Raw genomic sequence first — 25,931 nt, 5'->3', positions numbered from 1 at the left:
TGCTCTGGTACCTCCTCTATGGCTCCTTTGGCGAGGAGCGCTTGCACCTCCTATAGGAGGAGTTGCTCGTGAGAGGGGTCCCTGAAGAAGGACAAGGGAGGAGCGTGGAAGGGGGGGGTTGAAATAAATTGCAGATGGTATCCAAGTTCCAACGTGCGTAGGACCCAACGATCTGATGTTAGCTGGGACCTCGCAGGGAGAAAGAAGGAAAGCCGGTTGGAAAAGGGCGGGGATGGATCCTTCAAAGAAACTGGTATAACGCCCTCGGGCGCACCTTCAAAAGGACGGTTTTGGCCCGGGGGGAGGCTTGGAGGAGCTTTGGTTCTGGTCCCCTTGGTTGCCTAATTGTCTCCGGCGGCCGTTTCTGCCTCGCCGTCTGGCAAAGTCTTGTCTCTGCCAAGGTTGAGGGTAAGGGCGGTGCTGTTGGGGTCGGAAGGGCCTGCGCTGAGTTACAGGTGTGTGCATCCCTAACGAATGCATAATGACCCTGTTGTCTTTTAGGCTCTGCAGCCTAGGGTCAGTTTTGTCTGAAAATAGCCCTTGACCCTCGAATGGAAGGTCCTGGATCGTGTGCTGGCGCTCCGGCGGGAGGCCAGAGACCTGCAGCCACGAGATACGGCGCATAGTCACGCCAGAGTCCTGGCGGCTGAGTCTGCGGCATCCAGGGAAGCTTGGAGGGAGGTTCTCGCGACCTTTTTCCCCTCGTCGAGGATTGCAGAGAACTCCTGCCATGCATCCTGTGGAAGCAGCACCTTAAATTTGTCCCCCGCCTCCCAGGTATTGTAGCTATAGCGGCTAAGGAGGGCTTGCTGGTTGGACACCCGGAGCTAGAGAGCTCCCGCAGAGTAAACTTTACGCCCAAGCAAGTCCATACGTTTTGCGTCCTTCAATTTAGGGGCTGGTGCCTGCTGGCCATGGCGCTCCTTCTCGTTAACCGACTGGACAATGAGGGAGCAAGGAGGAGGATGTACATATAGATATTCATAGCCCTTTGAGGGTACCATGTACTTGCGCTCTACTTCTCACACAGCGGGCGGAACAGAGGCCGGAGACTGCCATATTGTAGTGGCATTGGCCTGTATGGTTTTTATAAATGGGAGAGCCACTCTAGTGGGGGCATCGGATGACAGTATGTCCACCACTGGATCTTGGACCTCTGGGACCTCCTCGGCTTGTAAATTCATGTTCTGCGTGACACGCCTGAGGAGGTCCTGGTGTGCCTTGAGGTCAATTAGAGGAGGGTTGGTCGACGAGGTTCCAGCCACTGCCTCCTCAGGAGAGGACGAAGATGACAGACCTGGAACGAGCGGGTCTGAAGAGGGCTCCGCCTGAAGCAAAGTGTCTGTCTCCCTAGGGAGCTCGGAGTCCTGTGGCTGGGTCACCCCTTCCTCCATAGCAGGAGGGGGAGGGCAGGTAATCGTGGCCTCCGGTGCCCTGTGTTCCAAGGCCGTCGAATGCAGTGGACCTGGGGGAGGGCCTTGGGCTTGATGGTATGCCCAGGGCGTCCAGAATCGCCACTGCTGCAGACCATGCTCTTGAGGCTGAGGCTCGCTGAACAAGGCAGCAGGCACGTCAGTGTCTGGGGCGTATACACTGTCCGCCTGAGAGGACAGAGAAGGCTGATGGGATGGCCATGGAGGAGCCGAGCGAGGCTGGTATGAGTCCCTCGCTCCCGTCGTTGGAGATCTCCTCGGTGCCGGGGATCGGTACCAGGAATTGTATTGGTGCCGAGACCGAGAACGGGACCTGCAACCAGCGCGGTGCCGGGCGGTCGACCTGGATCTCGATCGTCTACGACGGGACCGGCTGCGAGAATCTCGTTGCTGGGAGCGGTGCCTGGAGCCGGAGCGTTATCGAGAGTACCAACCGGGACGAGAGGTGGATCTGCGCCGCGAGTACGACGATGCTGCCTGGGTGAGCGGTGCCGGGACTGCGAGCGGCGTCGAGATCGGGACCGGCCGCAAGACCTGGAGCGGTGCCGAGACCTGGATCGGGATCGGTGCCGGCTCGTCGACTCCAGCGAAGGAGGCCTCATAGCGGCAGGCTTGCCTCTGGACTGGAGAACCCGCACCGGCGGTGCCAGGGGTTGTGGCAGGGCCGATTCAGTCATGGCAATAAGGTCCTTGGCCGAGAAGAATGTCTCCGGCATGGAGGGGACTGTCAGCTCGACCACGGGTCTCACCGGGGAGCTCCCCCAGACCGGACTCAACGGCCCTCTCAGGACCGGAGTCGATGGTACCACAGGCGTCGGTGTCACGGCATGGGGAGGTACCGGGAGATCTGGGCGAGTTTGCACTGAGGGCGTGGAAGAGGATGAAGGCCTTGGATCAGGTCCCTGCACCGGAGAAGGCCGGTGCCGAGGTGTCTTGGCGGGGCCAGCGCGGTCCAGTGCCGGAGAAGTGCTGTCAGCGCTTGGTGCCGAGGACAGAGGGTTAAGGGCTGCCTCCATAAGGAGATTCTTTAACCGAAAGTCCCTCTCCTTTTTAGTCCGCGGCTTAAAGGCCTTGCAAATGCGGCACTTGTCGGAGATATGCGATTCCCCAAGGCACTTTAAGCAAGAGTCGTGGGGATTGCTTGTGGGCATCGGCTTTTTACAGGCCGAGCATGGTTTAAACCCTGGTGAACCGGGCACGGGCCCTGGCACCGGGTGCGGGGACGGGCTCGAGCCCAAACCCCGCTAAACTATGTAGAACAACTAACTAACAACTGTAAACTATAAAACTAAGATACTAAGAACTAAGTCAACTATTCACAACAAGAGATCAGACGAACGGAGAGAAGCTAGGGAAGTGGAGGACAGCTAAGCCGCGCTCCACTGTTCCAATGACCGACATGGGCGGTAAGAAGGAACTGAGGAGCGGACGGGTCGGCAGGGGTATATATCCAGCACCATGGCGGCGCCACCCCCGGGGGCGACCTGCCGACCCACCAGAGTTGCTAGGGTAAAAATCTTCCGATAAGTGCGCACACCTAACTGGAATGGATATGAGCAATCACTCGAAGAAGAATCCATCTTTCTTAACTATTTCAGACAGACAGAACACACTATGGATAGGTCTAATCTGCAATTAAAAACCTGTGGCTGGCCCATGCAGCTGACTTGGGCCCATGGGTTGACTTGGGCTTAGTTGCAGTGTAGTTGTTCAGGCTTGGGCTGCAGCCTGGGCTCTAGCGCCCTGTGACATGAGAGGGTCCCAGAGCTTGGGCTGCAACTCAAGCCTGAATGTCTACACTGCAATTAAGGGTTATGTCTACACGGTAATTAGACACTGACTAGGGCTTGCAGGGCATGGGCTAATGTTCTGGCTCAGGCTGCAGCCCGAGCTCTGAGAACTTCCCACCAGGTAGCGTCCATTCTAGAGCCTGGACGTTTACACAACAATTAAACAGCCTCGCAGCCCAAGTCCTGATGGCCTGAGTCATTTGGCATGGGCCAACTACAGGTTTTTAATTGCAGTGCAGATATCTCATATGAGGCTTCTCAGCTGGGTGTGAAATACCTTTCATTTCACTAAAGGATAGTTCACATGCTGCAAAATTCTCTCTCTCTTCTGGATAATGCTGCAAGACATATTAAGCAAGTATATTGAATTGCTGGGCATGTGTGTACTATCAGATGTAAACACCATGTATTGGGATACAAGAGCTGGGAATATTAACAGTAGAGCTTACTGAATACTCCCCTACAGTCACAGAGAAAACTAGCAGCAGAGTTGGAATTGAACCCACCTCTCCTGAGCCTCTGGTCTCTGTTTTGCCCACAAGACCATCCTCCTTCTATTCTAGCAAAGAGCAGGATCTAGTAGATTCTCTGCTTTTATAGCACACGGACATTTTCTGCAATACTTTATTTATAAAGTCTGTGAGGAGACTGGCCATATCTGTATAAGTGCAGTGTGCTGTAGATAGACACAGCAAAAAGAGAAGAAAAAATACTGTATGTATTTGAAACTGCTATGGGGAATTTTAGGTAGCAGAATGTAATTACTTGAGTGGGAATCTGGCCAAGACACAATAATTGTGAAAAGTTCTATGAGATGTTTAATAACCAGCAGTGGGCAGGACCTTGCTTTAAATCTTACCTTCAAGATGGCACCTCCAGCAAAACAGCATGTCCCCCCTAACATGGCTTGGTCATTACACTAATTGAATCTATTTCCCCATGTTAAAATATCCTCACACTTTCATGTCAACTGTCCGAAATGGGCCATCTTGATTATCACTTCAAAAGTTTTTCTCCCCTGCTGATAATAGCTCCTCTTAATTAATTAGCCTCTTATAGTTGGTATGGGTACTTCCACCTTTTCATGTTCTCTGTATGTATAAATATCTTCTTACTGTATGTTCCATTCTACGGATATGATAAAGTGGGCTGTAGCCCACGAAAGCTTATGCTCAAATAAATTTGTTAGTCTCTAAGGTGCCACAAGTACTCTTGTTCTTTTTGCTGATACAGACTAACACGGCAGCTACTCTGAAACCTCCCCTAACACCATCCTGGGCATCAGTCTGACTATGAGGGATATCTATGACCTATTAAATCGCCACCCTCACCATCTCTTTGGTGTGTTGCGTTGCTTGTGATGCTCCTAGGTCTGATCTTGCTTAACTAGTGATATCTCCCAAGATTATAGCCCAAGATGATGCTGTCTAAAGACACTATATTAACGTCATTACAGAGGTGTCCATCTGGGAGAAAGCAGAGTGGGGGAGTCGGAGTGGGAGTGGGGGACACAAAATAGGTTTTACTGGTTAGTTCTAAAGTCCTAAACAAACTCTGTGTCGAATGATTGAATAAGCACCACATAGTCTGAGATGAACTCCTATAAAATGTGATTACGTGGTGGGGAAACTGCATTGTCTCCAACTGACGGAACCAGCGCTTTCAGAATACTTTTCTGTTACTGCTTTAGGCTTTGATTGTACATTTTTAGCTCCAATCTTCTAGAGCAGTTGAAAGGATATTAAATCTCCTTTGCAGTCCTTGCATTATCCCCCAATTGTTTGCAGCCAAACAGTGGCACAAAAGGCTCCTTCCAGGGACCATCCATTTTATTGTCAACAATAGAGAAAGGCTGCCTTAAGGAAAGATCTTTAAATACAACAGTGGTGCAATCAACAAGTTAGCACTACTGCAGGAAAGCGAGCCTTGTTTGTTCACTGGTGACTTTTGCTGCAGGGGGCAGAGAAAAGCAGATGAATATAGCTTTATAGAAAATGGTTAGTCATGTTTGTTTATTTCTTAGATAACTACTAGCTTTAGTCGTGATTCCCAGAGGGTTTCTAAAATTGTGTGTGTGTGTTAGGGTGAGTAGGATGGGATGAGATGTTAACCCTGATGAGCTTATGCAGAAATGATAATGGCAATGCTGTGCCACACAGCTACGATAAGCACATGTTCTGCTTCACTGTTTTTAGCCTTGTAACAGAAAAGCAACATAAGTTTCTTCTTCTCTTGCCTCTTCTCATGGACTATGGGCCATGGTAACTAGTGACTAGAAGTCAGTCTGTGCCATAGACTTTGGGCACAAATTCAGATGTATTTGTATTCATTGTTCCACTTTGGGTCTAACCTACAGTAAGGCAGCGGTTCCTATGTTGGGGAAGGAGTCTATCTGACAGATATGGTTAAGTAGGGAAGTTTGGATTTTCCTCAAAATTAAAGAAGGGATCAAATCTGGTATTCGTTCATACTTCTGGCACTAGCAAATCTACACTCCTTTTCAGCAAGCCATTACATGGCAGACTACCAGAGAAGGAAAGATGGTCCTGTGGTCAGGCCACTAATCTAGGACTTGGGCTCTTCACAAAAGTATTTTGTGACTTTGGCCAATCACCTTTATGTATCAGTTCCCCATCTGTAAAATTGGGTTAACAACACTTCTCTGTCTCACAGAGGTGTTGTGAGGATAAATACACTGAAAACTGAGATACTACAGTAATGGGAGCCATATAAGTACCATAGACAGATAATGCCTTTTGAAGTAATATTGTATATCCTGTAATAACCCAAACTGCCTTTTCCACAGTAAACATGCACTGTACTGCAGATTTCACTCCACTGTGCCATGGTAACTATAGCAGAGCATCTCATTTGATCAGCCTCAATGAAAAATGCTTTTATATATCTTGAAAAAACAGCTGTTTTCATGAGACTTGAGCACAACATAGTGGGAATCCAAGAGGAACCGTTGATCTTCTAAGATTAATATAAACTTCACCCTACATATCATAATTCTTGTGAGTTCATCTATTCCCTTAAAATTTCTGCAATTTGAGACCAATAGCTCACCAGAACAGTATATGATTATGTGATGTTTGATTATAAAAATATCTTATGAAACATAGGACTTTGCCATTGCAAATCAGACCAATCATCCATTTTGTCCAGTATACTGACAAGCAGGGCCGGCTCCAGGCCCCCGTGTGCCAAGCCCATGCTTGGGGCAGCATGCCGCGGGGGGCGCTCTGCCAGTTGCCAGGAGGGCGGCAGGCAGCTCCGGTGAACCTCCCGCAGGCGTGCTTGCGGAGGGTCCGCTGGTCCTGTGGCTCTGGTGGAGCATCCGCAGGCACGCCTGCGGGAGGTCCACCGGAGCCGCAGGACCGGCGAGTGGGAGAGTGCTCCCCGCGGCGTGCCGCCGTGCTTGGGGCGGCGAAATGGCTAGAGCCGGCCCTGCTGACAAGTGGCCAATAATAGAAACAAATCTTGTATGGATGCTGCATATGGAGGTTCAAGAAGCCCTTTACTGGGCAACTATAGAATCATTTCTTGTTGTGGGTGTTTAGTGTTTGGTTTATGCCCTTCTCCAAGGGGAGCTGCATTGGTGCTAAGCAGCTCTGAACATGACACCAGGAACGGTTAAGTTAAGCAAGACACAATTAGGGCTAATTTAGCCCATCTCCTTGAGTTCATAAATCTGTACATAAGTGTTCAGACCAATCCAAACTGACAGAGGCGACACATGGAGGACACGCAGGGTTAAGTGCCCCACCCGATTTGTGCTTGGCCTGTCGCAGTCTCCCCACCCCACCAGAGTTACCTGTGGTGGGAAGGGGGCTCTGTCTTTCTCCCACTGCGCTTGCCCTCCAGCACGCTCGGCCTTTGTGCCTGGCAGCTGGGCCCAGTAGGGGAGCGGAAGGGGCCAGAGCAGCCACTTCTCACACTGGCTACTCCGGGTTGCTGTTCTGTGCAGTGCAGCAGCTGCTTGAGAGAGAGCCTGGCTGTCCCCTCTCCCCCCAGCATGTTTCTGGCTCACTCAGCACCTGTCTCTGGCACTGGCAGCCAGGCCCGGGTGGTGTGAGAAGTGGTTCCCCACCCGAGCCCACCTGCTAGTCCTGCCCAGAAACAGCAGGAAAGTCACTGGTAGCAAATCAGAACAACTGTCCCATGTCAGACCTAGCTTCCCCGAGGGAGGCTCTGGCAGGCAACAGTCACTAGTCAATTCCTGGGCCAGGCTTCTCTCACAGCATGAGAGCTGGAAGTCTGCACTCCCTCCCAGCCAGCTCCCACATGAGCTGGGCTCTCCTCTTCCCTTTTAACACCTTTCTCTAAGCCTGACACCTACTGCACATGTGATCATAGGCGCAGAGTCACAGGACACTGGCAGCCCCCCATGAGCTCTTCCATTGCCCCCCAGTGTTTGTCACCCACTGGCAGCCCCACTGAACAGCGCCTCCCCCTCCCTCCCTGTGCCTCCTGCCCACCGTGATGAGTTGTTTCGCAGCATGCAGGAGGCTTTGAGGGGGAGGGGGAACCATGAGGGCATGGTACACTGGGGGGGGGGGCAGAATGGGGTGGGAAGAAGTGGAATGAGGATGGAGCAGGGTAGGGAAGGGGCGGGGCCTTGGAGGAAGGGGTGAAGTGAGGGGTGGGACCTGGTGCAGAGCTGGGGGTCAAGCACCCCCAGCACATTGGAAAGTCAGAGCCTGTGCATGTGATAGACCCCAGAGCACTTCATTGACTCTATCCTGACCAGTGTGGGGTTTCTATGCTCTACCACATCCATAGTCAAGCAGGTTCCCCTCAAAAACTTTGGAGGTTTAGATAAACTCCTGCTGGGTTTGCCATTACATCCCTGAAACTGTAATTTTAACTTCAACTATTGGAAATTAAAGGCAAGGTCTTGAGTTATATCATGTAAAGCAATTGGGCTATATAAATGTAATGAAAGCAGAATTTGGACTAGTATTGGTACCATATTCTCAAGCTCCTAATATGAAATTGATCCTTAAATGGAGTTTTGATCCTTAAACTGGGTTTGTGACTAACTATAATTTTCATCACTGATGAGATAAAACCCGCTCTCTGCTACACATTTTCATCCATATTGACTTCAATAGAGTGGTACTGTATGTAATGGAGAGTAAAGTGTTGACTCCAAAGTACATTTTTCACAAAACATTTGTTTTGGCCTGTCCAATTCAAGCTTTTCCTAACAAAAATAGATTGACACTATCTTGTGGTTCTTATTAGTACAAAATAATTACAGCACTTAACACCTCAAATGGTAGTTACACTTGCTGTTGAGCACAGCAGTTGTTTTAGCACTGAACTCTGAATCAGATTAGCATTTTTTGTCAACTAAAGGAAATGTGCTTAAAAGTTACTTTCAGCCAAATTTATATTAACCCTCTATAATGTCTGTCATGTAAACAAAGCTTTTTGAGACAGAAACAGTCTTTACTTCAGTGTCTCGGGCAGCACTGTGTATATTGTCACAGCTAACCAAAATAACACATACAAATATTAATTAATAATATAGTGAGATTGAGACAGAGCATGGAACAGCTGTTGGATTGCGAAATGCTTTTCCATGTGACTCTGTGAATACCTAAGGCCTGATTCTGATCTCAGGCTGTGGTTAATCAGGATTAGCTCAACTGAAATTCACATAATTCAACAATGGAACTCATTGCCACAGTGTCCAAGAACTTTGAAGGATTCAAAGTTGAAAATTATGCACATAATAAGAATTATAACTAGAAATACTTAGAAAAAGGTTTTTTTGGAGGAAATATAAATGTTCATGCTTCAGTATTTATACTGATCTCTAAACATTGTGTCAGTTCTTGGCACCACACTTCAGGAAATATGTGGACAAAGTGGAGAAAATCCAGAGGAGAGGAACAAATATGATGAAAGGTCTAGAAAACTTTACCTGTGAAGAAAGATTGAAAAAAACCTGGTATGTTTAGTCTGGATCAGAGAGGATTGAAGGGGGACATGATAACAGTCTTCTAGTGTGTAAAAGGCTATTATAGAGAAGGGGGATACATTGTTCTCCTTAACCACTGAGGACAGGAGAAGTAATAGGCTTAAATTGCAGTAAGAGAGATTTAGGTTAGACATTAAGAAAAACTTCCTAACTGTAAAGGTAGTTAAGCAATATAACAAATTACACAGGGAGGTTGTGGATTCTCTGTCATGGAAGCTTAAGAACAAGTTAGACAAAAACCTGTCAGGGACGTTCAAGATAATACTTAAATCCTGCCTCAATGCATGGGACTGGACTAGGTGACCTACTGAGGTCCCTTCCAACATTTCAATGATTCTATCATTCTGCTATGGAGTAGAAGGAGACTTCCCAGTGGCAGATTATCCCATAACTGACTACTGCAGTTTTTCTTGCTGCTTCCTCCTGTACAGGCTACCTTTGGAGACAGGATACCAGGGCTGCCCAGGAGCAGGGGGGGGGCAAGTGGGGCAATGTGCCCCAGGCCCTGGGCTCCGCAGGACCCCTCCCCCCATGAGAATGGCTGAGGCTCCCTCCCTGGCCCCAGCCCGACCTGACCCCGTCTCCGCCCCTCTCCCGGAGCCTCAGCGAAACCAGGAGCTTCCCGGGACAGCGGCAGCATGCCTCCGGGGGAGCCCCGAGCTCCGCCCTGCTCAAAGCCGCGTGGTAAGGAGGCGGGGCTGCAAGCTCCAGGCTGAGCTCAGCTCGGAGCTCACAGCCCCGCCCCCTTACCATGCGGCTCTGAGCGGGGCGGAGCTCAGGGGCCCCACCAGAGCCATGCTGCTGCTGTCGAGGGACACTGCTGGATGATCTGAGGCTCCAGGTGAGGGGGGAGCCGGGGGTAAGGGGCCGGGGAGGTTGGCTAAGGGGCAGGGAGTCTCGGGGACAGTCAGGGCACAGGGAGGGGGCAGAGGTTGGGGGGGGCGGTCAGGGGACAGGGAATGGGCAGGTTGGATTGTGGGCATTCTGGGGGGGGGACTGTCAGGACTCAGCAGGGGGGTGGATAGGGGTTGGGGCAGTCAGGGGACAGGGAGCAGGGGTGGGGTCCCGAGGTGGTGGTGAAGGGTCTCTGGGGGACGGTGAGGGGACAAGGAGCAGGATGGGTTGGGGATTCTGAGGGGGTGGGCAGTCGGGGGCAGGAAGTGGGTGGGAGTCAGATAGGGGGCAGGGCCAGGCTGTTAGGGAGGCACAGCCTTCCCTACCCTGAAGCTCATTCAGCAGTTTGAGGCTTGCAGAGGAGCCAAGCTGTTAGCTTTTCCATTAGGGCTACCATCCCTTTCACTTCTCAAATGTCAAGTTATAGTCTATATTTAATTTCAGTGCCATAGGGAGATTCATGTCAGGGGAGAGTAGCTTCATTTAAAATTAGCCACTAGGGGAGGGATCACATGAGAAGAGCAATATCCTTCCCAACCCTACCAAGGGAGATCCCCCCCCCTCTGCATTCCTTGAGGCTCCAGAGGGGTTAATTCAGTGGTTCTCAAACTTTTATACTGGTGACCCCTTTCACATAGCAAACCTCTGAGTGCAACCCCCCCTTGTTAATTAAAAACACTTTTAAATATATTTAACACTATTATAAATGCTAAAGGCAAAGCGGGGTTTGAGGTGGAGGTTGACAGCTCACAACCCCAGTAATAACCTCGTGACCCCCTGAGGGGTCCTGACCCTCAGTTTGAGAACCACTGGGTTAATTTAATTTTAGCACCCTGTGTCCATTCACACGCATGTGCTATTTTAAGCATTTCAGTTTTCATAACATAGGCTCATCTCAGATTCTGGAACAAGCTCAAATGCTCAGTTCGTGGAGTATGTGCATAAGTTATACTAAAGATAAACCCACAGTAACCACCTCCAGTTTGTGAGGGACCCCATGGAGCCAGTCTCTAGGAAACAGATAAATGCATGGAGGTTAAGTCCATCAATGGCTATTAGCCAGGATGGGTAAGGAATGGTGTCTCTAGCCTCTGTTTGTCAGAGGGTGGAGATGGATGGCAGAAGAGAGATCATTTGATCATTGCCTGTTAGGTTTACTCCCTCTGGGGCACTTGGCATTGGCCATTGTTGGTAGACAGGATACTGGGCTGGATGGACCTTTGGTTTGACCCAGTATGGCTGTTCTTATGTTCTAACCTAAATGAACCCAAAGTTATGGAGACAGATATGAGTCAAGGAAGCCAGCAGAGTATCAGAAACCTGGAAAAATCTCTGACTGGATGGGCTCAGGCATTTGGTCACAAGCTGAGGTGGTTCAAAAGTTTTGGTTTCAAGCAGAATTTTTTTATTGTTTCTTTAAACAATCAAACACAGCAAGCAGCAAATATTTGGCCACACGCTTCTGAAACCCCAAACATATTCAGGTTTTGGCAGACAAATTTCAGTTTTTCAATTAAAAAAACCACAACACATTTTGAAGGAAAGCAGACATTGTCCGTGATTTTTTTCTGCTTTTTAAAAACCCCTAGTTTTCGATCCAGAAAAAGTTTTGATGGAAAATATTTGTCCAACCTTTTTAATGAGCATTAGTGCCTTTTAGCACTAGCTGATGCTGAGAACCAGTGATACCTTGTAAAGAAGTTTTATCAAAACTGGGTTTGTGCTGAGATGCAGAAGGTTTATTTTTCCCAGGGCCACCTGTGGGTGCGGAGCAAGTGTAGCAATTTGCGCCGGGCCCCGCAGGGGCCCCCACAAGAACATAGTATTGTACAGTATTGCAATTTTATTTATGGAACGGGCCCCCATAATTGCTTTGCCCCAGGTCCCCTGAATCCTCTGGGTGGCCCTGCAGGATACTGCACTAGATGGACCATGTGTTTGATCTGGTATAGCATTATCTATGCTTTAAAATTAATGGATTGACACTGGCATAAAACCAGTGTAAGAGCCAAATCAGGCCCTTATTATGCAGAGGGATTATTATAGTGGCTGAGCAAATTAGATTTACAAACTCTGAAAGAATGAATGGCCAAATCCTTCACTTCCTACACAGGCAAAACTCCCAGTGAAATTACTAACCACTACAACCTACTCACTTACAACTCTTCCCCATCATACATATACAGATACTCTGGAGCAGATATTGTGGATTAGCACAAATGAAAAGTGACTGGGAGTTTTGACGAGGAACTAAGGGATTTGCTCCCTCCACCATGTGAGACCAGCAGTGACACACAAGTTCCAGGGGTGGAACCTAATTTGGCTGAAGAGCTCTGGAATCCACTGCCCAGCAGTCACAAGAATGAAATTTACTCTGCATACTACAAGAGCTCATGGAACTAAAATGTGCTCTTGATGAATGGAGAATCCCACATGCACGGCTTGGGCTAGTTCAGCTTAACCCTGCTCTTCTTCTTGTTTAAAACAAGTTTTTATTTTTTTTAACCGTAACCCACGACACCAGGGAACTGTTTATAGCACAGGAAACACCAGATCTAAATAGATCTCTTGGAGCCAATCTAATTCCAGGAGCCTGAACATTCCAAACGTGACATAACTCAGCCCAAAGGATTGGCCCTTCAAGGTAGTTAATCAAGGTTGAGTCCGTAACTCAAATCTAAATTTATGAGGTTACAGCTACCTAAATTAAATTTGAATTGTTGGCTTTGCTTCTGCTGCTAACACGCTGCACTATACAAACTGTCAGCTCAAATTGTTAATAAATCTTGCCCTTTATTTCACTCTAACTGGAATTCTAAGAGAACTAGTGATGGCAGAATTGAAAACAGCGCAGGGGTGAGAAATTACACAGTACATGGTATATGTCAGAGAACTCTGTCGGACAAGATGGGTGATCAGAATTCCAATGGGAATGTGCTGCAGAGGATTTCTTGCATTTGTATACCCAACTGTCAGGAACTAAAGGAACCTTGCTTATTTAAGTGCAGTACACGGAAGCTCTGTAACCCACAAATCAATGAGAATGTGGGGAGTGAGAGATCACAGAGAGGGCAAGACAAAAATGCTGGTCATGAAATAAAACAGTTACTGTAAATGCTATGGAGTCTGGTTGCTCAATAACCCAGATCTCCCACCTTGCAGCATTATTTGTAGCTACTTAGTTGCTCAATTGACCAGTCGTTTTTAACTTAATTTTCCTGGTTTCTCCAATGTTACTTTATGTGTATAGTTTTCTATTGGTCACAATATCTGAGAGCGTCGCTTTGGTAATCATTCCAGGCCTGATTTTCCTCTCATGCCAGTTTTAGGCAGATGCAACTCCACTGACTGAGGTGGAGTTAATTTTGGTTTACACTGGCATGAGGGGAGAAACTAGCCCACTGTCCATTTCTCTTTTACTGCCCATATTGTGGAAAGGTGGTACTGCCCTAACAAAATGCAAATAAGCACATGATAATACATAACATAATTATGGGTTATTGAGAATTCTCAAAGCCCTTTGGGTGAAATTAGTGACCCTACTGAAACTGTGAAAAATCCCCTTGATTTCAGTGAGGTCAGGATTTCACCCTTCTAAAACACTAGTTATGTTTAGACAACTGTTTGAAGTAGCAGGTTTAATTTTAGTTACATAAAGGGGTAAACTGACACACTGACATACCAGAGCATCTACGGAAATCAAATTTGGGCCTAAAGTTATTTAAGTTTGTTAATACAAAATGTATATATTTGATCAACATAGAAGAAAGAAAGAAAGAAAGAAAGAAAGAAAGAAAGAAAGAAAGAAAGAAAGAAAGAAAGAAAGAAAGAAAGAAAGAAAGAAAGAAAGAAAGAAAATCTAAATATCTGGTATTGCAAATGAAAGGGGAAAAGGTCTTGCAAAAAGTAGTTTGTCGTTAACTTAAAAAATATATTTACTGATATCTTATCTTTTAAAGAGGAAAAAGGAGTACGGGTTCTCTTTATACAGATGCTTTTTCCATTTTCTGCTAGAGACAGCAGTTTCCCAAATAAAAAGACCTAGAGTTGCTTTAAAGAGCTGTATTTTATTTAATTAATCATTTAGCATAACTCACCAAATGTAATAAAACTTTAACCAAAGAAAAGATAGTACAAGCTGCTGTAATATCATCATACCTTCACTGAGTTGAATTTACACCAGCTGGCCCCAAATAGACAAAGGATCTGGCCCACTAACAATTGTTTCATATTTTGGGCTTTTCGCATGGAAATCATGCAACTTCAGCGTATGATTTCACTTTATAGTTTAATCTTAACTGAATTTCTTTTGGAATAATGGGCAAAGATTAACTGGCAACACTTCATGTTAACCTTGCCATTTCTAACTACTTTATTGCTTATTAAACTTTATGATACTCTACAGCACATTTTATAATCTAAATTAATGCCTTCTCATGACACGTAGCAGTTAGCCTACTCTGATCATGGTAAATTTTTATAGGAGAAAAAGTGAGCTATTAGAATATATAGTATTGGTAATGTAACCCTTCTGGACAGGTGCTATTGGCAATAACAAGGGCTGGGTTCAAACAGCTAGGGTGCCAAAATTAACAAACACCTCCAGCTCGAGCCCTCTCCCAGAATTCTGGGATTACTAAATACCTTCCATGGGCACCCTTAATAGGCACTATTTCCCCACTTGCAGATATTCAGTTTGTGTACGAAATAAGGAAAACGTTATTAGGGGAAAAGGGAACATGTGATCAGCTTGGGAAAACACAACAACAACATATTTATATGAATGATAAATAAAACACTCCCTCACAGTATCTTTGGCAATAGTCTGTAAACTCAGATCCACATTTACCAGTGTGATTGTCCAATAGGCAAATTTCCCTTTATCATGTCATTTCCTGCTTCCCCATCCTTTAAACTACATTCAGTTTGGTGTCAGTGAGGAGCATAATCCCAGAGTTAAACTAATATACCTTTTACTCAAAATGTATAACTCCTTCAAATAGACTTTGAGCAAAATGGGCTTTAGGGATGAGTTGAGCATTTTATTCTCCAGCTCGCACTGGGTAACATTTATTCATGTTGATGAGCACTTACTAACACAAGTAGCTTAGTTGACTTACTGTGAGTAAGTACCAACCATTATGAAGAAGAGTTACACAATTGGGGCCCACAGAAAGTAACTACAAGGACTTATTTCTCCAGGTACTTTGGCCTATCCACTATATCTCTTTCCAATATAGTTCGGATTCTTGTCTCCTTATAGTCTCAGCCCTCTAGTCCAAATTCACCCTTAGTATAAATTCCATTTGTTATGATAAATAGCTTCCCAATAGATGGAAATGTAGTATGATGAAGTCTAGACTCTTAGAGAACTCTACAATCAGGAAGTTCTTGATGAGGGAGCAGAGTGTATATGGAGGATGGAATAAAGGTTGAATGTTACATTGTCTTGTCTCTCTGCCTTTTAATGCTTGACTATTTTATATGGTGTCAGAAGTGAGGCAGCGGCTGCAGGTACATGAAATCAGAAACTAAAACTATTGCATAAGAAAGAAAAAAAAACTATACAGGACAAGTTTTACAAGTGCTCGCATCTGTCATTCTGTCAGGATGGCCAGGCACCAAGGAACAAGCCCCATCTGCCTCCCAAAAATACTGAAACTATCAAGATGAGCTGAGAGTCTAATATAACATCCTGTATAAAGACAGTAGAATCATAATAACTGGATCATTGAGAATAGAAACTCAGGAATACACCAGAGTGATCCTGTAAACAACAAACACTGTATACTGGCCAAACATGACTAAGGGTATCAGAGACCTGATGAGCATGTGGGACAATGCAGGTCAAGCAGCAAAAAGACAATTAAAATATACAGTGTTCTCAAGAGACCTTGAAGCAAAGTAGGAATGGATTTGTTCATTGCAAACCCCACAAACTACCTCTTTGTGGTAGACTAGTATTCAGACTTCTAGTAATTACACAAACTGTCAGACACTACTTCAGTGATCATCACAGAGAAAGCAATTAAACATTTCAGCCTGAATGGTATCCCAGAATCTGTAGTTTCAGACAATGAACTCCAGTTTACTTGCTGTGAGTTTAGGAATTTATCTCAGAATTTGAATATCACATCATTACGGTACCATAGCCAAACAAATTAGTCATACCACATTATACCATAGCCAATCAAATGGCAAAGGCAAATCAGCAGTTAAAATTGCTAAGATTCCATTAAAAAAGGCTGCAGAAAACAAAGAAGAAATATATAGCAAGCCATTTGTGAATGGAGAAAAACATCCATAGAATGTATTAGTAGTAGCCCAGTACAACTTATTGTCCCACAACTCACCATGGTCTCCTCTCTTGGAGTCATGCATCATGGATATCCCATGCCATGGTGCATCATGGGAGATGTAGTCCAGGTGGGGAGCCAGGCCAATAGAGGAGAATGGGAACATGAGGCAACTGAACTACAACTCTGGCAGCATATCCAAATCAAAGCATTTTGGTTTTTGACTGAATATTTGAGGCATTCTTTTTAGATTAAAAAAAACATTTTCCCACAGAAAGCAAAAATGAAAATTTTCATTTAGTTGAAAACTGAAGTTTTTTGCTGATAATTTTTATTGAAATTATCTTAATATATGCAAACATCTCATAGAACTGGAAGGTCTCCTAATCCAGCCCCCTACCCTCACTAGCAGGACCAAGTACTGATTTTGCCCCAGATCCCTAAGTGGCCCCCCTCAAGGATTGAACTCATAATCCTGGGTTTAGCAAGCCAATGCTCAAACCACTGAACTATCCCTCCTCCCCTTTAGTCAACCTTAATGGATAAGGAACTGCCTCAAGTCCACATAGTCGTAAAATGACATTCAGCACTGCATCTTAGACTTCCTAGATCCTAGTCCTATGCTCTAACAACATTTCCTCTAAATCACCCATTATTTAAAAATATATCTGATCCCTTTAACTTGTGTAATGAAAAGCAGAATTTCAGAAAGCAAAAGAGGAGCGCTACATCAGTCAACACAAGGTGGACAAACTGCAGCACTTTCTCTGCTTATTTTCTGTTCCTCTGTGCCACTTTCTCCCAGCACTAAAGCAATTTTTCAGTGCCAGAGATCATCCTTGCTGATATTTTCTCCTTTAAATATTTCTGGCATTGATTAATCTCATGCTGTTGAAGCCCTAGATGGTAGATGTGAGTTAAAACTTGATGAAACAAAGCATGATAGGGATTTTATATCAAAAGGCAGTTTAAAAAAAAATGGAAGACTGAAAAATTCTAGGCATAGCAGCTTTTTTAAAAAAATAAATAAATAAAAAAGCTTTTACTGGAAAAAACAGACAGTGCCTCATTTCATATAGATCTCTTGGTGATTAAGCACCATTTTCATTCACTTTGAGTAGTGTTTTATTCCACAAATAGTCCCATTGACTCAATATAAGTAAGGACGGCACAATAAGCCCATAAGCACATAGCCTGCTACTATTAAAAAGAGCACTGCCTCTTGACTCATAGGGCTCTTGAAGCAAGATCTTAAGAGGGTTTGCCAATTATCTCTTGCACTGCACTCCTAGAGATTAATTTAAAAACTAAAAATATCTATTCAATCACACCTAGGTAGCATTGGTAACACTTTAGGTTGGCTCGTTTTCTCTTTAAAGTCTTGGATCAATATCCATTATGGTCAAATCAATTGTCATGGATAGTAACTATAAGATTCTCTTGATTAAAGAAAAATACTTGCAAGACCAGATCATTTTATATATATGTTTATATATATATATATATAAACCTGCATTAGCAATGGTTTGACATACCTGTGATGCTTGAGACATTTTGGAAGGCAGCAAATAGTGCAGGTATTATATCACAGCCAGACAAGCTCATAAGAGCTGCTGCTAATAGCCTAGATAGTTGTGAATACTAGTCTAAAATTGCCATGGAGAAGTTAGACAGAACTTCAGTGCTTATGTACAAAACCATTCAAGCTGTAGCTTAAGCTCTCTGCCACTGGACCTTCTTCTGAAAGTGCTTTATTTATTGAACTCACATTACCATCAAAAGGAGTTCCATACAGGCTGGGCTTTACAGTCAATTTATTCTAGGTAAATTTTAGAAACTGCTGGAATCAGCTGTCACAGCATAATTGGCCAGTGAGCTTTCTGATGAACTAATACTTCTCTTTTGGTGTTTCACTGGCTGAGTGTATTGGCAGTCAAAGTGCTGCTAGAGAGATATGGAGCTGGGATTTGGTTGTAGCAAACAATATATAAAATTCTGTTAAACTAAAATAAACACAACCTTAATTCAGGACACATGGGATAATTGGGAATTATTCTTGTTAGTAAGGAGGGCTATGCATTCTCCCTCTCCCTCTCTCAGTTCCTCAAATATACTGAACAATTCAGTATTTACACAATGAATCTGGCTATTTCCAAATCCCCAGGGGAGATAACACTTTTCAGAATCACAATAACCCATTGGCATGGAGATGAAACTCTTGTGTTGTCTCCACAGATGAACACCAAGCAAGAGAAAAGCTGAAAGGAGAGTTGAATTTTCCAGCCTCAGACATAATAAGTAGGTTTGCTCAAGACAAAAAAATGAGGTGGAGCAAGACCATATGCATGGCTAATGCTGAAGAAAAGTGTAAGACCCTGAAGAAAATGTGGACCAAAATATGTTTGTGAAATATCATCACATAAAGGGCTACCAATATCTTTGCCTGCCTGGCCCGCTGGCTCCAGACATGCCAGTCACACATGGGCGAAGTGTCTGTAGCTGCCCAATTGAACCCAACAGTTTAATCATTATCAAATCTTTGATTATTGGTAACAAAACACCATTAGCTCTAACATAAGTTCCCTCCTTTTCTCACTATCAGTTGACGTCCGAAGTCTGCTTTCTCCACTCCTCTCCAAAGAATTAGTGGTCTCTTCTGAGGAGAGAATATACACATTCGTTTCAATTTACCCTGACAAATAAAAGCAGCTGCTTAGTTCATTATGAATGAGTGACAAAGGGCCAACAGAGAATGCTCCCAGTGCAGGATCAGCTTAGTGTCAATTTAAACATCTGTACACTGCCTCTTCTCACAAGTCTGGCCATAAGGGTTGTGGTCATAGTTCTCAGTGCTATAAGGATTCTGAAATGCCACAGACCCCACAGATAACTCAGGACAGACTGCCATGAGTTACAGCAGCTCACAGGCCTGCCCTGACTTATGCCGCGGACTGATTTGTTCTCTATGGCAGTCTGGAAATCAAGTAGTGCAAAGGAGGCTAACGCTACCTTTGGCTCCTCCTGTTATCTTCCGGTTGTGTCTCTCAGCAGGTGTAGCACAGAATCTAGTCCCCTGAGAGTGCCATCAGTGTATTCTTGCTGCCTATTTACTTTAGGGGAATTCACAAATGTGTCAGAGAAAAAAACATATTCAATGTGTTGCTCCACCAGCTTTTTTATATCCTGCTCCCTAACCTACAGTTGTTCCTCTTTAAAGTCTAGATCTCCTGTATCAAATATCAAACTGTATTCTATGCAGACACTAGTAAAAATTTAAGCAAGTGTACTATTATCTAGTACTGTTTATATGCACATGTATTAAAATACACATCACTGGTTATGTAAAACATCTATAGATAATTTTCTATTAAAGTCCTGTGTTTCCTTCCTAATATTTTTATTGGATGAAATTTAAATATATATAAAGAGAGAGAGCAAGATGAACATAGACATTTATGAACGACAGCTTGGTCTATTTTAAATGGTTGTTTCCTTCTGAGCCATGCTTAATTTGTAATGAAAGACGTGCCAGGGTTCAAGCAGTTATTTTTATTTTCATAACTGACATGGGAAGCCCCGAGGTGCTGGGGCTATGAACAGCCAAACCTAGAGGTAGTGTGGCACAGCCCAGGCAAACCCTGGCACTAATTACACACTGCTTCAGAGCATTGGTATCATTGGATATTAGAAACAGATCTAAGTCACAAAATTTGGATCAAAATCTGGATATACATTTCAAAAATTCTAAAGGTAAAGGATGTAAAGACTCGGGGGTTTGTTTCAAGGCATCTGTTACTGAATATAAACATAGAATGTGAATTCAGTGTGAAGGAGGGAATATCTCAGGTGAACCCAAATGTACATAGCTTTACTACTTATCTGATTCCTGTCCTATATTGTACTTTGGCTCACTGAGCTCACTCAAAGGCATTATTAATTCCATGAAGGTAAAATAAATCAAACTCACCTTAAGTATAATTCAGGGAATGATATTTATTAGAATTATACTTATAACCCTACTACTGCAATGGATGTTAAGGATCACATTTTAATCTTAATGTTTCTTCTCTTCTTTCTCTCTTTGTCTGCAAAATTAGAGGTGTGGATAACTGCCCAAATTTTCTTGTAAAGTGATATACACACCTTTCATTTTGGTCATTTAGACATCTAAGTACTGATTTGTAAATAATCACTTACTTGCACATCTTAATGGCCTACAAAGATTGTGCAAAATTGGAGAGGAGCCTTGCAAAACCTATTCTTCCTATCTCTGTATTTTTTTTAATACTCTGCATCCCACTGGTGACTTAAACCAAGAGGGTGGGGGTCTAGGAAGAGGGGTTTCCTGTCTGTCCTGTCCAAACATGGGACCACTTTTCTCAGTCTAAGGCTATGTCTATGCTATCGCGGTAAATCGACCTACGCTACACAACTCGAGAAAATCTCCTGTCGACTTACCTTACTCTTCTCATCGGGAGTAGAGTACAGGGGTCGACTGGAGAGCGTTCTGCAGTCGATTTGGCGGGTCTTTATTAGACCCGCTAAATCGACCGCAGGTGGATCAATCTCAGAGCATCGATCTCCACTATAGTGTAGACCTGCCCTGAATCCCTACATTTGTTTAAAGGTTTGTGACGTGTGACATGCCGATTTTGATACAGCTGCCTTTGGAGCTGTTGAACCAAACTGCTGAACTACTCTGAGTACTAGTAACAAGAACTCACCGGATTGGTTCCAGCGCCATCTAAGGACCTCATTCTTCTCTCACACTTAGTGTAACTCTATTGGCTATACTGAGGCTTTATCTACACTAGCACTTTTGTCAGCAAAACTTTTGTTGGCCAAGGAAGACATACGTTTCATAAACAAAAGCGCCGGTGTGGACAGTGCTTTGTTGGCTGGAGATGCTCTCCCACCATGAGCTATTGCCACTCATTGGGGGTAGTTTAATGATGCCGGTGGGAGAGCTCTCTTCCATCGTCATAGAATGGTTACATAGGAAACCTTATGATGGTGCAGCTGCAGCGGTACAGCTGTGTCGCTGTAAGGTCCATAATGAAGACACAGCCTTAGTCTAGTGTAAGTGAGAGAGGAGTCAGATTCTGAGTTTTAGTCACCACATCGAGTGGAAATAGTGCACAGGATGACTAAAACCCAACAATGCAGGAATTAAAAACTGGAAAGTGTCAATGTCTTAAGGGCAAACATCTTTTGCGTGGGAATTTCTTGACAGAATTGGCTAGCAGGCTGTGCAGCATCAGTTACAAACATATTAATATAATCATTTCTAAAAATATTGTTTAGAGAATAAAAAAATATGCATAACACACTGAAACACAAGCTGTTTCCATGAACATTCCAGATTTTGGTGTTTATCCTAGAGATGGCACCTGGGATCAGGGTACTAATCTTTCAGGCCCAGATTGAAGTAGGGACTTAATACTCACAAGTGAAAATGAGTTTCATGGACTCACTCTAGTTAGGGCTGGTCAAAAATTTTCCATTGAAACTGCCTAGCAATGAAAAATTGGGCTTTGACTTAAATTTTTGTCCACAAAAACTTTCTGCTCCCATTCTCCTACACAGGACAAGCTCCCCAGCTAGATGTCATGTCCCATGATGCAATCTGACTGCCATGATGGTTGCAACTTCTCTTCTCACCGAGAAGGGAGATGTTGATGTATCATGTAGTCTGACCAAGGAGCCTGGCCTAGAGAGGAGAATGGGAACATGATACATCCAAACTACAATTCCTATAAAGCACTGCAGCCGCACTTCAAAACTGCAATATATGTTTTTGGGTGAAATATTTGGGATTTTGATTTTTCACCAAAAATATGATTTCTCCACAGAAAAACACCTCATTTTCCAAGCTGTTCTAATTCTAATTTCCCTCTGCTCCATTTTAAGGACATTGTCCATATCATGTAATTCTCACCAACACTGTTCTTTGATAGTTCATTCTATTGGTGTACATCACAAAAGCATGACCCATTTTAGAGATTACTGTCGGTATCTGGGGAAGAGATGCCCATGTAGGAATAGTGGGGGTGTTATATTTGTGGCCTGAGCAACTTTGGGACAGCTGTGTGGGGAACCTCACTGGCCACTGATAGGCATATTGTCCTCACTGTCATGGACACTAACTTTCCTCATAGATTTAAATAAAAAGATCCATGATCTTCCCCATCAAACCAATATTCTCAAGGAGTTTTATCTGAGTACAAGACCAGCAGCCAGCCTGGAGGATAAGATAGTTCCTTTATTTTAACTTAATGTTGGATGGAGCCACCTCATAATATGTTTCCCATATTAAGTGGGTAGCCAGAAATGTACTACGAAGACCCTGGTCCAGTGTCCAGTGAAGTCCTTCTATTGAATTCAGTGGCGGTATGGAATCAGTTCCATAGACTACTTTAAGCATTTGTTTTTACTCCAGTAGCATGAAAGGCAATGAGAACTGCTGCATGAGAATTCTTACTCATTGCAATGTGGCTATTTAATGACCTTAAATAAACAGCTAAGATCTGATTCTTATTTACACTAAAGCCCTTTGACACTGCTAGAGTGTAGCAAGGACCCTCAGAGTCAGGCCTCAAGACTGGAATACAAACACAGATTCAGCTAATACTTCATAACGTGAAAAGTTGAATGGATAATTATTCTGTTGTATAAACTGTCAGGGCACCTCTTTGTCATGTTGTTTGTATTTCATTTTACCTTCTGCATCGGTTAATCCCACTCCCGACTGCTTTATTGATTCTTGTCCGTTCTGGCTCATTTTCCCTCTGTTGAAAAAAGCAGTTTTGTAACTGTCAATGAAGCCTTGAACAGAAGATACCAAAGACAAAAGAAATCCTCAAACAGAAAGGGCATTGGTACAGTCCAAAAAGAGAAGAAACAATCACTTCCTCTCATCCCTCCAGGGTGCCAAATATTTTTCATAAATAACAGGAAAGGCAATAACTGTGCAGAGGATGTGATTGGACATGCAGAATTTCTTGTTTCTTAAACAGCAAGTCTCCCATTGTCAACTGGAAGAGACTTCAGAGATGCTTAATTCTTTTTGCAGAAGCTTATAAGCACATCTTTGGAAAGCTTCTTACTTGGTCAAATTCTACCCTCCCTATTGTTCTGTTATGGTTAAGGGGAAAGGTGAAACAAATAACACATCCAGAAACTGATCTTAGTTACACAAGCATTATCCCATGTAATATTCTAATATAGCTCAGCTCTTAGCCATGTTGTTGCAGCCACGTTACTAGCAGGATATTAGGGAGACAAGGTGGGTGAGGTAATATCTTTTATTGGACCAACTTCTGTTGGAGAGCGAAAGAAGCTTTCAAGTTTACACAGAGCTCATCTTTGGGTCCGGGAAATGTACTGAGTGTCACAGCTAAATACAGGGTGGAACAGATTGTTTGGCATAAGTAATTAACACATATTTCAAGGGACCATTCAAGGTGAAGTGGCCCATTAACAGCTCTCCAGTCATAGGGAAGAAAGGAGGGAAAAATGCCCAATAACAACTATGTAGGTGAAACCAGACTATCACTACGTTCTCCAATGAACTCACACAGAGAAATATAAAAGACAAAAACACAATATCACCCAGGAGTGCACACTTTTCACAAAATGATCACTTCATATCGACCTCTCAGTCCTCATCCTGAAAGGAAACCTGCACAACACCTTCAAAAGATGAGCCTAGGAGCTTAAATTCATAATGTTGTTAGACACAAAAAATCATGGACTTAATAAAAACACTGGATTTATGATCTATTACAATAATCTATAGTACACAACCTCCCTCTTCCCCAGCTTCCCCCCTGCCCTTTCCCCCACTATGACTGGAGAGGGTTAACTGGCCTCTTCACCTTGCATGGGCCTTTAAGATATATATTAATTACTTATGCTGAACAATCTAATTCGTTTTGTATTTAGCTATATTTCTCAGACCTGCAGAAGAGCTCTGTGTAAGCTCAAAAACTTGTCTCACTAACAGAAGTGGGTCCAGTAAAAAATATTACCTCACCCACCTTGTCTCTTAATGGTTTTGGTCACATCATTCATGAGTCAGTGCTCTTATACCATAAGAGGTATCCTGAGCAAGATATTTGAATTAGATTACTATGATTTGTACAGTAAGACAAGTTTTTGCTCAATCACAGTATTTCTTTAATAACTGTTGTGACACTACAGTTCAGGTTGGGATGGGAAGGCTCTTTCATACTCACTGAGCATGATAAACAACTTATCACTGAGACACTGCAACACTGATCTCATCTATTATATCTGATCTTGACAGATACCCAGTGTGATAAAATTCCTTTGATTTAGAAGAAGAATTATTTCTTCTATTCACTTGGTTAATATGGGCAGGTTTTACATAGGTGTAACAGAAATCAGTATCTGGTCCTGTGTTGTTTATTTCAGCGTACTCCTTAACTATTCTAGCATGTCGCAACATGCTTTGAGGCATGATTATAATCCTCCAGAAAATAAACTTTGCAATTTTGAATTGACTTTTCCCATTTACAATGGATGACCTTACAATATACTGTGATAGAGATGTAGTGCCAGATCCTCAACTGGTGTAAATCGGAATTGTTCCATTGTAGTCAAATGGAGCAGTGTTGAGCTCCACCAGCTGAGGATCAGGCTCTTAAGTTTCACATTGCAGTAGGAAGTCGTCCTTCTCTGTGATAAAATAAAAAAAATCTGATGGAAAAAAGTAAATACTAAACAGAATTTTGAATTCAGTTTAATTGCCTAGATAAGTATTTATTTTTTGGGGATGAACTTTATTACAAAGTATGGCAAATATGCTGTAGAGAATTATTAGTACCCAGAGTCAGATTCCCTGCAAATTGTGTAGTCATTTACCATTCTAGTTTAGTAGCATTTCACACCCGCCTCTTTGCACTGGTGTAAAAGTCTACACAATGCACTGGGCAATGAAGAATCTGGCTCCTATTCTCCAGCAGGGTTTGGTCTGAGTGACATTGGTAATTTTCAGAAGTTTCATACAAGCTCTGGCATTTTGATAATGAGAGATGCAAAAAAATGACCCACCACATGCGGTGATTTTATAAAACGCTTTATTCTATTGTTATATCATTATTAATTTCCCTTGATATTTGTAACAATGTCTAACATCTGCAATGACATGCTTCTAATTAGCTACCTCATCAAATAATCCCCATAGTATCACTGTTAAATTTTTTTTTTCTTAGCTAGATATTCAAATGGCCAGCAGCACTAGGCCCAAAATAAGAGTGGTTTAAAATTCAGACTTCCCTAACTTGTATTTTATCTTTAGGAATCATTATAAACTAATTATGCATCTGGGTTGTAAAATACAATTAAAAATAATTTTTGTTCCCCTTAAGTACAATTTGTTTTAATCTACAGCAAGGGTGAGTGAAAGATTCAATAAAAAATTAATCAACTGGAACTTTACAGCCTGAGCTCATTTCCCCTCTCCCGTAAGCTGCTGAAGGGGAAACTTAAAAGTAAGATTGAG

The 25,931-nt window shown here is 43.6% G+C and overlaps 1 protein-coding gene across 1 annotated transcript in view; it reads right to left on the bottom strand.

Moving 5' to 3' along the window:
- The window catches only part of PCLO (piccolo presynaptic cytomatrix protein), a 544,942-nt gene that overhangs the window by 32,819 nt on the left and 486,192 nt on the right, over positions 1–25,931 (bottom strand). Inside the window, exon 23 of the mRNA XM_050937044.1 lies at positions 23,126–23,193. Coding sequence (XP_050793001.1) covers positions 23,126–23,193 — 68 coding nt within the window. The remainder of the gene's footprint in view (positions 1–23,125; positions 23,194–25,931) is intronic.

This window comes from Gopherus flavomarginatus, chromosome 1 (genome assembly GCF_025201925.1).
Source record: "Gopherus flavomarginatus isolate rGopFla2 chromosome 1, rGopFla2.mat.asm, whole genome shotgun sequence".
In the NCBI taxonomy this organism is placed as follows: Eukaryota; Metazoa; Chordata; order Testudines; family Testudinidae; genus Gopherus; species Gopherus flavomarginatus.
The sequence above is the reverse complement of the archived record's forward strand: the minus strand, read 5'-3'. Positions and strand labels throughout refer to the sequence as shown.